This window comes from Sabethes cyaneus, chromosome 1 (assembly GCF_943734655.1).
Source record: "Sabethes cyaneus chromosome 1, idSabCyanKW18_F2, whole genome shotgun sequence".
Taxonomy (NCBI): Eukaryota; Metazoa; Arthropoda; class Insecta; order Diptera; family Culicidae; genus Sabethes; species Sabethes cyaneus.
The window spans coordinates 53240650-53254506 of record NC_071353.1 but is presented as its reverse complement, the minus strand read 5'-3'; the positions used below and the strand labels follow the sequence as shown (position 1 = coordinate 53254506).

Genomic DNA, 13857 nt, shown 5'->3' with positions numbered 1-13857 from the left:
TAATTGAATGGAACACAATTGCATCATATCGTTTTCCGATCCCTTATGAACTTGACCCTCCTATTTTTAGCATCACGGTGAAACAGTTAAAAATGCCAATATATATTAACATTGTAGCATGAAATTCAGCTATATACTTATTAAACAATCTAGAACTAAATTTCAGCAATGAAAAGATTAGGTTCCACTTTGATTCTGTATTTAATATAAGTGTATATTTTTATAAACCTTTCTGCGACGATTTCGACAAAAACAATCGATATATCCCTCGGTTTTGACATCTCAGCCCAATTAACGAAAGTCTTTCACTAAACAGGCTAAGAGCTTAGTGCAATTAGCGAAAGTTGACTGTATAAGGTTGCCTAAATGTTTATTTTTTGTTCAAAATTTCACAAAATTAAAAAGAAAGGTTTTTAACGGCAATAGCCTAAAAATATAAAATTGAATATCAAAATATGTGTTCCTAACCATAACCTCATCGATTCAAGCTAAAAACGACATAGGGCTTTAGGACCCAATTGATGAAGGGACGGTAAGGGAAAGTAATGAACAAGGATTTTTTTCGGGAATGAAGGGGAAGGGTGGAAAGGAAGGGGGGGAGGGGGGTAATAGGTAGCTATGGTTAACAAGTTGTCGTTGTGACTCCTGTCTTTTGTCCAATGCTGGAAGGTGCATGGGTCGAACCAAGCTGTAATCAGAGATTATAACCGGATTTGAACCCACAACACCTACCAGGGCGTGTCGCTCACTGGTACCCGTGTACCTTTGAACCGCAGAGGCGCCTGACAAAAGAAGTCTGCACAACCCCCCTTATTAACCATAGCGCGACATGGGTTGATCTATTTTTAGACACACAAATTGTGCCTCTTCCTCCACCTACTGTAGAAACCACCGACCGAGAAGTTTTAATCTAACGTCATTTTACTTTCAGGACGACGACACTATGCAGGCCCTTACGACTTGCAAGGTACTGCGTGTGACGCTGTTCGTCCGAAAGCGTGTTAATCCGCGTTTCTCAGCGCGGTTCTTCGGAGAAAGGCTCCGTTCCTATGAAAATTGACCAAACTCGTGACTTTAGTCATGACCTTGAAATGCGGTCAGGCATATATTCATATTTTTTTGAAACGATGATTCTACAATTGATGAAGGGACGGTAAGGGAAAGTAATGAAGAAGGATTTTTTTCGGGAATGAAGGGGAAGGGTGGAAAGGAAGGGAGGGGTAATAGGTAGCTATGGTTAACAAGTTGTCGTTGTGACTCCTGTCTTTTGTCCAATGCTGGAAGGTGCATGGGTCGAACCAAGCTGTAATCAGAGATTATAACCGGATTTGAACCCACAACACCTGCCAGGGCGTGTCGCTCACTGGTACCCGTGTACCTTTACCACAGAGGCGCTGGACAAAAGAAGTCTGCACAACCCCCCTTATTAACCATAGCGCGACATGGGTTGATCTATTTTTAGACACACAAATTGTGCCTCTCCCTCCACCTACTGTAGAAACCACCGACCGAGAAGTTTCGTCGTCCTGAAAGTAAAATGACGTTAGATTAAAACTTCTCGGTCGGCGGTTTCTACAGTAGGTGGAGGAAGAGGCACAATTTGTGTGTCTAAAAATAGATCAACCCATGTCGCGCTATGGTTAATAAGGGGGGTTGTGCAGACTTCTTTTGTCCAGCGCCTCTGTGGTTCAAAGGTACACGGGTACCAGTGAGCGACACGCCCTGGCAGGTGTTGTGGGTTCAAATCCGGTTATAATCTCTGATTACAGCTTGGTTCGACCCATGCACCTTCCAGCATTGGACAAAAGACAGGAGTCACAACGACAACTTGTTAACCATAGCTACCTATTACCCCTCCCTTCCTTTCCACCCTTCCCCTTCATTCCCGAAAAAAATCCTTCTTCATTACTTTCCCTTACCGTCCCTTCATCAATTGTAGAATCATCGTTTCAAAAAAATATGAATATATGCCTGACCGCATTTCAAGGTCATGACTAAAGTCACGAGTTTGGTCAATTTTCATAGGAACGGAGCCTTTCTCCGAAGAACCGCGCTGAGAAACGCGGATTAACACGCTTTCGGACGAACAGCGTCACACGCAGTACCTTGCAAGTCGTAAGGGCCTGCATAGTGTCGTCGTCCTGAAAGTAAAATGACGTTAGATTAAAACTTCTCGGTCGGTGGTTTCTACAGTAGGTGGAGGAAGAGGCACAATTTGTGTGTCTAAAAATAGATCAACCCATGTCGCGCTATGGTTAATAAGGGGGGTTGTGCAGACTTCTTTTGTCAGGCGCCTCTGCGGTTCAAAGGTACACGGGTACCAGTGAGCGACACGCCCTGGTAGGTGTTGTGGGTTCAAATCCGGTTATAATCTCTGATTACAGCTTGGTTCGACCCATGCACCTTCCAGCATTGGACAAAAGACAGGAGTCACAACAACTTGTTAACCATAGCTACCTATTACCCCCCCCCCCCCTTCCTTTCCACCCTTCCATCTCATTCCCGAAAAAAATCCTTCTTCATTACTTTCCCTTACCGTCCCTTCATCAATTGTAGAATCATCGTTTCAAAAAAATATTAATATATGCCTGACCGCATTTCAAGGTCATGACTAAAGTCACGAGTTTGGTCAAACTAAATCTTGATGTCGCTGCCATCGCTGTTATGTAACTCCAGCATAAAGAAATATTGATAAAGATAGTTGAATCAATATATATAGAATGCCAGTGTCGCTGCAGTGCTCGTGGTAAACATCACACATTTGAAAATTACGTATTTACACTGTATGCGCATATGTGTGAGTGATCGATTCGAAACGGGAATCTGATTGTCAAACTAAAAAGGCAACCCAATAAAAAATCCTTCTGCTTTTCCGTAAATCACGTAGGATAAATTACCCGATTTGGTCGTTTTGGGGTATTTCGTCGGGAGGAAAATTTTCTATTGGGCAATTTGACAATGTAGTTCCCGTATCCAAGACACGAACCAGCAACATGTTTGCCACCAAAATATCCATGAAACACCAGCGACACTGGCATTCTATATATATTGATTATACTATAAAGATACATGGATATTTTTATGCGTTTGGCAAACTATTTCTGGAGGGCGCCACCAACAGATTTTACACAAAAAAAATCGATTGCTTCTTTCGAGTCTGTTAATCTGTTCTCTGTGCTTTTTAGACGGAGAGTTCGCTCTGGCTATTTATTTTTACAGCTTCAACTCCGCCATGAGCAACGGCATGAGCACTGACAACCTGAAAACGTTTATTTATTCTCCCGAAAATATTTGTTTATTAAGTGGTCGGGTTGGAACTAACCCAGGTTAAATAACAAAAACGCTATTAGTATTTTGTATGGCACTACTGGTTTGCTACGAGCAAGAGGTAAAAGAAAGAATACGAAAATCGCCTTGCCTCATGAGATAGATGCACTCTAAAAAATCGAAACTTTCATTTATCCGAATAATTTTTGAAACATCTGGTTCGCAGTCGGCATGCATTTCGTCTAATGTTTAAGAATAAAGTGAATAAAACTTGCCAGATTTTTAGATGGAATGGATGAGTAGAAGTCGCTGAAACGCAAACGCACAGAGTGTCTTTTGCATGCGCAAATGTAGATTCGATGCTCGTGTGCTTTCATGTTTTGTAAATTTCTGCCAGCTGCGGAAATATATTGACGGAAAGTGAGCCAGATATTGAAGTGCTACAATTAAATGGTTCTAACTACTGCATTTCAAGTGAAATGAAGGGCCGGTTTTGTTTAAAATATTCAGGTAAAATGCGATACGCGATGACGTTAGTATTGTGTGTGTGTTTTATGCTTTATGTTTTATGCTGAGATGATTTTGAAGACAAGTGCATGTGCTCATAAGCAGTTTTCTCGCCAGAAAAACATTTTTGTCGATGGAACTGAGTTGCATATTAAAGATTATCGATAATGCAAGGCAAATAAACATTTATCCTAGCGAATCTACTGTACTACATTGAAAAAATTGCAAGTAAAGAGCCATTAAGAGCTATTTACTAACACTCTCAAAGCAATCATGGTAGTCATGAATACATGATGAGGGCTAATTTCTCGTTAAATGCCAACAAATTTCAAAATTGTGTGCTTGAATTTGAAACAGGATGAAAAATTTGACCAAAATATGTGTTCTACTGTGTGACAAACGGAGCAACACAACTAATAAATCGCTATTTTTCGGTTTGTTCCTCTAGCATCAGCTGTACCCCAACATGAGGCAAACACACGGGGCTAATCTATAGTTACTATATATATAGTTCGGCGGATAGAAAATCGGGAGCCAAATAAACGTCAAAAGCGGAGCCAAAAGCTTTTCAAAATCCAAAATGCAGGAGTAATGTTAAAAAAAACACACTTTATTTTCATAGAACTAGTCATTTTCAACACCCGCCAGTGATTATTTTTCGTAAAAACCTGCACATTTCACTATAATTTCAAATTTAATTTCATAAATCAGGGATGCCAATTCGCCTGGTTTTCTATCCGCCGAACTATATATATAGTAACTATAGGCTAATCACTTCAAACATATTAAGTATATTAAAAATATTTTATACATATTAAATACCGTGGACCCCCGTTCGTTTGACCGTTTTTAATCTGAACACTTTTTAATTTGAACCCCGTTGGTTTGCACGACGTGCAAATTAAAAATGGTTCAAACGTCATACTCATTATGACATCATTTGCTTATGCAGACAATGCACATAAACATGATTTGTTTGTGCTGATCTAGCGTGTTTATTCTGTTTCATATTGCGTTTTCCCAACGATTGTGGTAGAAATCCGATCGGAGAATGAATATTCGCTGCTTGCAACTGCCAACTGAATCAAACTACCAAAACAATAACAAAGAGCAGGGCAGCCAGTTCACACAAGTTCCAGCATGTTTAGGGTTACCAGTTGTTCAAATTGAAAACTAACCCCGTTAGTTTGCATGAGGAATCGTTCAAACGAATGGGGGTCCACTGTATATTTACTCGGGTGCTAAATATATTTACCCGTATTAAATATTATATGAAAGTTCCCACCTCCTTCAAAGCAATCTTGATGCTGTCGAATCCCATGAAGTAATTTGCGGTTTCGTTACTAACGAGAATGACATTAGCTGTGGCTCGTTTATGCAGGAGTGAGAGGGGAGCAAAGAGTGGAGGAGAGGACCCGGGCGTTTGAAATTTGATGTTATTTTTCCTAGAGTGACTATATACAGAGTGGCGACAAGTCATCCCAAATGTATGCAATGCGGTTTTTTCAAGGCTTTTCTTTCTCTTTCCTGCATACGCGTTGGATAGGTCGTCTGCTCGATTGGAATGACACTGACAGATAATTATCATTCCAATTTTGACATTGTCGCCACTCTGTATATAGTCACTCTAATTTTTCCTACTGCAAACCGCCTCACCGAGGGACCCAGCTGTCAAAAAATCTAGATATGTTTGTGCGCGTGGTGGAATACTTCATAACAGTATGTGACAAGAGTTGTTATGATGAGGTGAACACATTTAAAATAGTGAATATATTTATCACATACTACTGAATATTTATGCAGGAAGTGATTTACCCCGTGTTGCTAGTGGATTTATCACTATAGTAATTCGTACGACTTGTTTGCGGAAACCGGAAATACCCTATTTTTCCGAAGCAGAAAAATGAAAGCAGTTCAGTACAACATATATTTTCGTCATTTCTGCAGTTTATTAATTCTGGGTCTTGCGAATAAGTAATCAAAATAAACCACTGAACACTATCAAACCTGGGGACGAAAAAACGCACTGACGTTTGCGTGCAATGCTTTATGTAGTTTGACAGCCACAGCACAGAGAACAGACATCCAAGCGAAAGGTCCCCAACTATAGTGATGATGTCGCTAAAGGCGCATAAAATTTTACACCAAGGTTGTCAGTGTGCAAATCAAAAGAATCATTTAGTTCGGAAACTATAGTGGTGGTAACGCTAGCTTATTAGATGATTTTAATTTGAAATTTTATCCAATACCCGAAAAATTTGTTCATGAATGGATGTCTGCTCTGTGGCCACAGCACCTCTCTGTTTTTTCACGCAGGTTGAACTCAGTTTCGCTCTACACTCTTAAATTATTCTATCTGTAAATAGGTCGGACTGTAAATAGGCTTGGTTGAAACCTGGGAGACAGACGAAGACTGTCTACTTTTTCTCATGCTTTGACCGTTCTTATTTTTCCTACTATATTTGTCTTCATTTTCGAGCTGACTGTTCAAGCGCGTGCGTGAACTCTACATTAGACGTGATAAGTGCGCGTCTTGCAGTGTCATTTTTTGGTGCTAGTTGGTCTATAGGTACATCAGATTTTGCAAAAATACTGCATGAAACATGCGATAAATCGAAAGCGCATAGTTTATTGCATGTAAAATGAGTACTATTGTGAGAAATTCGAAAGTATGTTTAGCGTAAAATATTATCAAATGTTGTATTTTAGTTAGCAGCTAATTTACAACGCAAAAAAGTAAGACCAATTTAATTTCTTTTTTGTTTTCCTAAAGAACTACCAGCCGAAAACTTGCATGAGTTACCAATACTTTTCCATTTCTGGCCAATAATAAGGACTGGCTGCAGTGGACAGTTCGAACTGGCTGCATTTAAGGTTGGATTTTTTCCTGTCCGCGAATCTCTCTCAGGTTGAAACTACTCAAAATACCCTTAAAGTGTACAAACTCAAATTTTGGGTAAAAATTCAATCAATTTTGGCTATTTGCTACCGATAATTGGATTATTCTCTGTGACAAATAACGCACTTTTATGTTCCTACTACCAACTTTTTGGTTGAAAAACTACGCAAAATCTGAGTTTGTACAGCTTAAGGGCATTTTGAATAGTTTTGACCAAGTTTTGGCAAAATCCAACCAATTTACGGGTAAACTCATTTAAGAGTGTAGGTTGAACTTTTTAAGCTGGAATCACACGGATCATCGGAAACGGATCGTCAGTGACGGTCACATCGGTCACATGCATTTTCAACGTGCGCTTTCACACGCGTCCGGAACGTCACATCACGGAACGTCAAGGCACTCGTGTGAATGCGCTCATTGAAAATATGAAAATGCATGCGATCATCCCTGACGTTCCGTTACATGTTGCCGATAATGTTCGCTGACGGTCAGTGTGATGCCAGCTTTAGACGTCGGGTTCACTCTGGATTTTTCTACGGTTTCAACCGTTTCAACCCCGCTATTAGCAATCCATTGACCACTCGAAAACATTAAATGTTTGTTTATTCTTCCGAAAATATTGTTTTATTCGGTGGTCGGGTTGGTGTAAACGTAGATTAAAAAACAAAAACGCTATAGGATTGAACAAGCAGAGAATCAACTCGGATTTCAAAGCTTTGTTACACTTACATGAAATCCCGTAAGGATCCGTCAACGTTAGCGATGAACAAAGCAAATATTTTCGTCTTTTTCTCACATAAAAGCCACGAAAACTCCGTGAGCACGAATGAAGAACTTACATTTTTTTTCTACAGCACCTATCACAAAAACAGTAGCAAAGACCCTCGTACCACAATTGCGTGTTGAGAACTTTAAACTTTTACAACAGATTTACTTTCGCAGATTTAGTAATACAATTGATACGATTAGATTTTCTCTGCTTCGTTCAGCACGAAATATCTGGATTGTGACAAATCAAAAATTTTCTCATGTTGACAGTTTGACAGCAATCAGCTTGCTCAATGTCGACTTTTAGGCTGTGAACCATTTCGCGAAATTTTTAACTTTTTGGTTAAAATTTGACAGTTCGATGGTTTTCCGAAAATAACCCTGCTCGGGAGCATGGTTAGTTTTAACCAAGTTCTGAGAGCCAATGAGATATGCACAGGTGAGGAAGAGAGCTTCGACAAGTTTCACTGATTTTTCGTTAGATTTTTTTTACATTGGTATGGATGCTTATCACATTATAAATTTGTTCAAACAACCCGGGTTGAAATGAGATGAATTTTATCTATCAAATAAAAGCAAATGAACATCAAAAATTCCTCCGATTTTAACTCGGACAGAAAAAACAATATTTTCATCCTCACCTTATATGCTCTCATTGAGCAAAAAAAACTATCAATCTGTCAAATATGAAATGGTTCACATTCTGAACTGATTTTAACCACTCAAGGAGAAATAACCATCGAACTGTCAAATTTTAACCAAAAAGTTAAAAATTTCGCGAAATGGTTCACAGCCTTAGGGTGACAATATCGGTGACGATAAATAGCTCTGCTGATGAATGCAACCAAGGGGTTTCCAACAGCAATGATTACTACGCACCTTTGAAAAAGTTACTTTTGATTTCTTTACTGATTACCTCTGATTACCACTAATCAGTCTCTTGTGATTACTATAAATTAATCATGATTACCAATAATTGCTAAAGATTACCATTGATTACTCTACTGATTACCATTGATTATCTAATTAATTCGTAAATGATTACAAAAGTAATCTCTGATTACTACGCACTTATACGCCTTACTGGAAACCCCTTGATTGCGACCAAGGATGCGAATGCGACCGTCACCAGGGGTGTGAAACGAACGTCAAATGCATATGATTGCAGTGTAACCGTTTTTTCTGACGTTTCGGTCCGAGTGACGGCTAACATTCTGAACTGATTTTAACCACTCAAGAAGAAATAACCATCGAACTGTCAAATTTTAACCAAAAAGTTAAAAATTTCGCGAAATGGTTCACAGTTATAGTCACTCTAGTCAAGGGTATGTAATCATGCTATCTCTTTCTCATGTAGGAGTGAAGAGAGCAGGGGGGTGGTGTCAAGCGAAAATTTCGTACCTAGCATCGAAATCATCATCCCCATAAAAAATTCCTCGTATTTAGTATTTGCAGTACTATTTCAAAAATAACAATCCCAGTTCTTCCAATATTCGTTCTTCATAAATATACAAATACTCAATAGTAAAAAGCATTCAATCTAGGCTCTAGGTATTCGTAATAAGCTAACCAAACTTGTTTTGTTTGAAGGTCATTGATAATTGTCGTAATGAATTTTTGTTACAATTAATTAAAACGAGCTGAAAGTTTCACCATCCATTTAGTTTTATATGTAAGTAAAATTTTTTCTTCGCTGTTATTTCAATTTCTAACCCATTAAAAAAACGCCTTAATTGAAAGTAAAATTTTTTAAAAATATTCCAAAAATTTCTTGGTCACTCTAATTTGGAAAAAATGGTAACCCTATGAGCCAAATTTTTGATGCATGTTAGTAACGCATCGAATATATGGAGTTTGACAAGCACACCATAGCCCTGGAAGAGAGCATCCTTCAACTAGTTCGCCGGCAATTAGAATTTCCATTGAATAAAGCGTTAGCCGTCACTCGGTCCGCAACGTCAGAAAAAACGGTAACACTGCAATCATATGCATTTGTCGTTCGTTTCACGCCCCTAGGCTAACGCTTTATTCAATAGAAATTCTAATTGCCGGCAAACTAGTTGAAGGATGCTCTCTTCACCTACGGGGTGAAGTGGCTGTCAAATTCATACATTTTCGATGTCCCACGCATAGGTACCAAAATGTTAATTTTGACAAGAACCAAAAAATTTGGTGGGAATTCCCCTTTACCGAGGACCATTTGAAAGTTGCTCTCTTCACTCCTACATGAGAAAGAGATAGCAACATACCATGCCCTTGCTCTTCACTCCTACATGAGAAAGAGATAGCATGATTACATACCCTTGACTAGAGTGACTATGGCTGTGAACCATTTCACGAAATTTTTAACTTTTTGGTTAAAATTTGACAGTTCGATGGTTATTTCTTCTTGAGTGGTTAAAATCAGTTCAGAATGTGAACCATTTCATATTTGACGGATTGATAGTTTTTTTGCTCAATGAGAGCATATAAGGTGAGGATGAAAATATTTTATTCTGTCCGAGTTAAAATCGGATGAATTTTTGATGTTCATTTGCTTTTATTTGATAGATAAAATTCATCTCATTTCAACCTGGGTTGTTTGGACAAATTTATTATGCGATAAGCATCCATACCAATGTAAAACAAATCCAACGAAAAATCAGTGAAACAAATCGAAGCTCTCTTCCGCACCTGTGCATATCTCATTGGCTCTCAGAACTTGGTTAAAACTACAGACGGTAGATAATCTACAGACGCGCAAAGAGCGTGGCATAAAACACCAATCGAACCGTCAAATCGAGGCACCAAATGAGCAAAGTAAACAAACTTGTGTTTCGTATAGGCAGGGAAGACTAAGTTTTGTAATCTACCTGAAATGTTCAAACTTAAACTATTGATTTACTAACAACATATGGATTAGTCACCCTTAATATATCATATAATGCTATAAAAAATTCGATTGGCTTGTTCAATTTGCAAAATATGCGTGGTAACTCGCACGTTCCACGAAACGTATCTCGCGATTCACGCAACTTACTACTGATTATAGGAAGATTGATCCAATTCTTACTGGTTGCCAAAACTGTTTAAATAAAATAAACAAAAAAAAAGTGTTGCCGAATTAGTAATTTTTCTCTTTGCGCGTCTGTAGATTATCTACCGTCTGTAGTTAAAACCTTAAAACTAACCATGCTTCCGAGCAGGGTTATTTTCGAAAAACCATCGTACTGTCAAATTTTAACCAAAAAGTTAAAAATTTCGCGAAATGGTTATCATTCCAATTTTGACATTGTCGCCACTCTATATATAGTCACTCTACCCTTGACCATCACTCTGAGGTTCCGACGATATACGTTGCCGGCAGCGGCGTGCTTACCCCATTGTCGAATTTGTTTATTCAATCCGGGTTGAAACTGGATGAATTTTATCTGTCAGATAGGAGCAAATGAACATAAAAAGTTCATCCAGTTCCAATCCGGATTGAATAAACAAATTCGACATAAGGTTTCGCAAGGTGACGTCACGAATGAACCGAAATGAACGCAATTCACCCATTTGACATCCACTCGTGGTTTGTTTACTATTTGTTAGGCGAACGCGATATGCATAAATTGGAATTAAACGTTTTGAAATCGTATTATCCAGCAGTGTCACCCTCCAAACTACTCGGAATGGCAGTTTATGTCCTTTTCTAACTTGCCGCTAAGGCCTTAAGCAATATTCAGTTTCAACCATGTTAAGCCATGTTCCAAGTCCATGTAAACAAACCACTGATAGACGTCAAAGAAGTGAGGTTATGCTCGCCCGTGCAAAACCTTATATTGTTGTTGCAGTTGAAAACCGTAATAATCGACGTGCGACATTCGGTTTTATTCGTGTTCTGTGTGTCGCCACTACGTCGCAGGTGGTGCGCTGTATAGCGCATCAATCTACGAACACAACGCACCACGTGCGACGTAGTTGCGACACACAGAACAAGAATAAAACCGAATGTCGCACGTCGATTATTGCGGTTTTCAACTGCAACAACAATATCTTAACGAACTGTGTTTGACAGTCGACTTAACGAAGGGCGCTATTGCAGGAAAAGCGGGAAAAGCCGGAAAAGCGCCCGTCTGACAGGTAAATTTGCTGCCAACCTTGTCGAGATGTGCTGAGATGTTGGCTACAAAAACATCGCACCCATTCGCGATGACGGCATTGAAAAAGATTTCGTAGGCTGCTCGCACTTACAGAAAATCTCATGCCGAGCTGTCAACGTGTGTGTGATGACAAAAGCAAAAATACTTCCCTTTCTTTTTTTCTCACGCAAAACCCTGAACAATATCAGCAACGCCGTCATAGCGAATCGCAACCGCAAGCCCCTGGTTGCCGGTGATGTTCGCTGACGGTCAGTGTGATTCCAGCTTTGTAGTTTGACAGTGGCAGACAAAATTCTTTGTAAATAAACAAATAGAGCCTTAAATTAAAATAGTATAACAAAACTCAATCAGCTTTCCGTATGGCTAGGTTTTCATATGCAAAATATGTTTAATTGTAACGATTACACTCACTTCTAGTGCCCTTGGAGTTACAAATATAGTTTTTAATGTATCTGCAAAGTTGGACGGCCTAGTGTTCATCGTATCTCGTTTTGATCTGTTTGCTCGTCTCTGGATGGAGTCCAGGGCTTGGAGCGAGCAGATAAAAATGACGCCGGATTTTCAGCCGCATTCAAAGATAGAACTGCCGGCAATAGTGTCTGTAGGAGCATGCTTTTTTATGTCAACAATTTATGTGGCTAGTCTGTATGTATGGAGATCGAGGCATGACCGGTAAGAGTATATAGTCTGTTTTTAGGATAATACGACATTTATTATTTCTTACAGAGATCATCCCGACACTATAAAAAGACGGTTTTTTAGTGTGTTTATAGTGATGCTGGTATCACCAGTGTTTGTATGGATTCTTACGTGTGAAGGGGTTTTCCAGAAGTACACTATGTGGCAGATAATGGGTTTTCGGTCGGAAGGATTGCTGACTGCTATTTGTTTGCCATTATTGCTAACTTCGATCTTGTTTCTTGGGCCTTTAAGTGTTACCCTCACCAATGGCGTCTGGCGTATTTATTCGGAGCCGATGTATTGGATTAATGCGGTACAAAATTTAATGTGGCTCCGAAATCATTTGGTTGCTCCGCTCTCTGAAGAGTTCACCTTCCGTGCCTGTATGTTGCCACTACTATTGCAAACTTTTCAACCACGAGTGGCCATGTTTATTACACCCTTGCTGTTTGGGTTAGGTAAGGAAACGGCATTGTTAGGTATTACTTTATATTAACAGCTCTTTCTTCCAGCTCATCTTCATCATATCAAAGAACGCCTGCGAGACGGAAAAGCACTTAAAGTTGTTCTCACTGTGTCATTCTTCCAATTTTTTTATACCACAATTTTTGGCATATATTCGGCGTACTTGTTTATTCGATCAGGACATTTTGCGGCACCATTTGTAGCTCACGCTTTTTGTAATCATATGGGTTTTCCGGATTTACAAGAAGTTTTACAGCAGAATGAGCGTCGAAAAGCGATTTTTCTCGCACTATATTTGCTTGGGTTAATCGGGTGGATTCTGTTACTACAGATATTAACTACACCGAGTTGGTACGCCAACAACCTTTTCTGGGCTGGAGACGTTTGAGGGCATTACGTTACTAAAAATATCTGCCATATGTTAGAAATTAATTATCAGTGCATTAAGTCAATTCGCATGTTAATATTTGATGTTTATCTAGAATGCATTTTTTGGTATAGGCTAAGGTTTTGTAATAATTATTGCAAATCGCAGCTTTATTCGATAGTAAAAAATATAAAACAAAAAAAAACTGCAATCACTATTATCCATGTAGTTTAAACCTATTGAGGCTGTGAAGCATTTCGTGAAATTTTTAATTTTCTAGTTGAAATTTGGCAGTTCGATAGTTATCTCTCATCAAGTGGTTAAAATCAATTCAGAATGCGAACCATTTCATATTTGACAGATTGATAGTTGTTTTGCACAATGAAAGCATATAAGGTGAGAATGAAGTTCTGTAACAGCGAACTTATTTATTCAGTCCGGGTTTGGAATTGGATGAATTTTTGGTGTTCATTTGCTCCTATTAGATAGATAGAATTCATCTAATTCCAACCCGGAGGTACTATAAGGTTTTGCAAGGTGACGTCACGAACGAACGCAATTCATCCATTTGACATCCACTCGTGGTTTGTTTACTATAAGGGTTTGCAAGGTGACGTCACGAATGAACCGGAATTTGTTAGACAAACACAAGGGAATGCTCCATTAACGAGAGCAGCGAGTACATCATCGAACAAAGAAACTCGATGTTTTGCTTTTTTCTTTTGACGTAGGACTACGTCTTACGGCAAGTTCTGAGATAGGGTGTCATTCCAAAAAAT

The 13857-nt window shown here is 39.0% G+C and overlaps 2 protein-coding genes across 5 annotated transcripts in view; one reads left to right on the top strand and one right to left on the bottom strand.

The window, feature by feature from the left end:
• LOC128732536 (baculoviral IAP repeat-containing protein 6) overlaps positions 1-7669 on the bottom strand; it is a 46931-nt gene extending 39262 nt beyond the window's left edge. For 3 of the 4 annotated variants that reach the window (XM_053825802.1, XM_053825805.1, XM_053825806.1), the window contains exon 1: positions 7403-7669. The gene's annotated coding sequence lies outside the window, so the exon portion shown is untranslated. The remainder of the gene's footprint in view (positions 1-7402) is intronic. The other variant, XM_053825803.1, reaches the window with a different exon arrangement.
• A 4243-nt stretch (positions 7670-11912) lies between these two features.
• LOC128745118 (CAAX prenyl protease 2) lies at positions 11913-13282 on the top strand. Its single transcript, XM_053842109.1, has 3 exons — positions 11913-12237; positions 12292-12704; positions 12759-13282. Exons 1-3 carry the CDS (start codon positions 12080-12082, stop codon positions 13097-13099), a joined length of 912 nt encoding a protein of 303 aa, XP_053698084.1. The 5' UTR covers positions 11913-12079; the 3' UTR covers positions 13100-13282.
• The last annotated feature ends 575 nt before the right edge of the window (positions 13283-13857 follow it).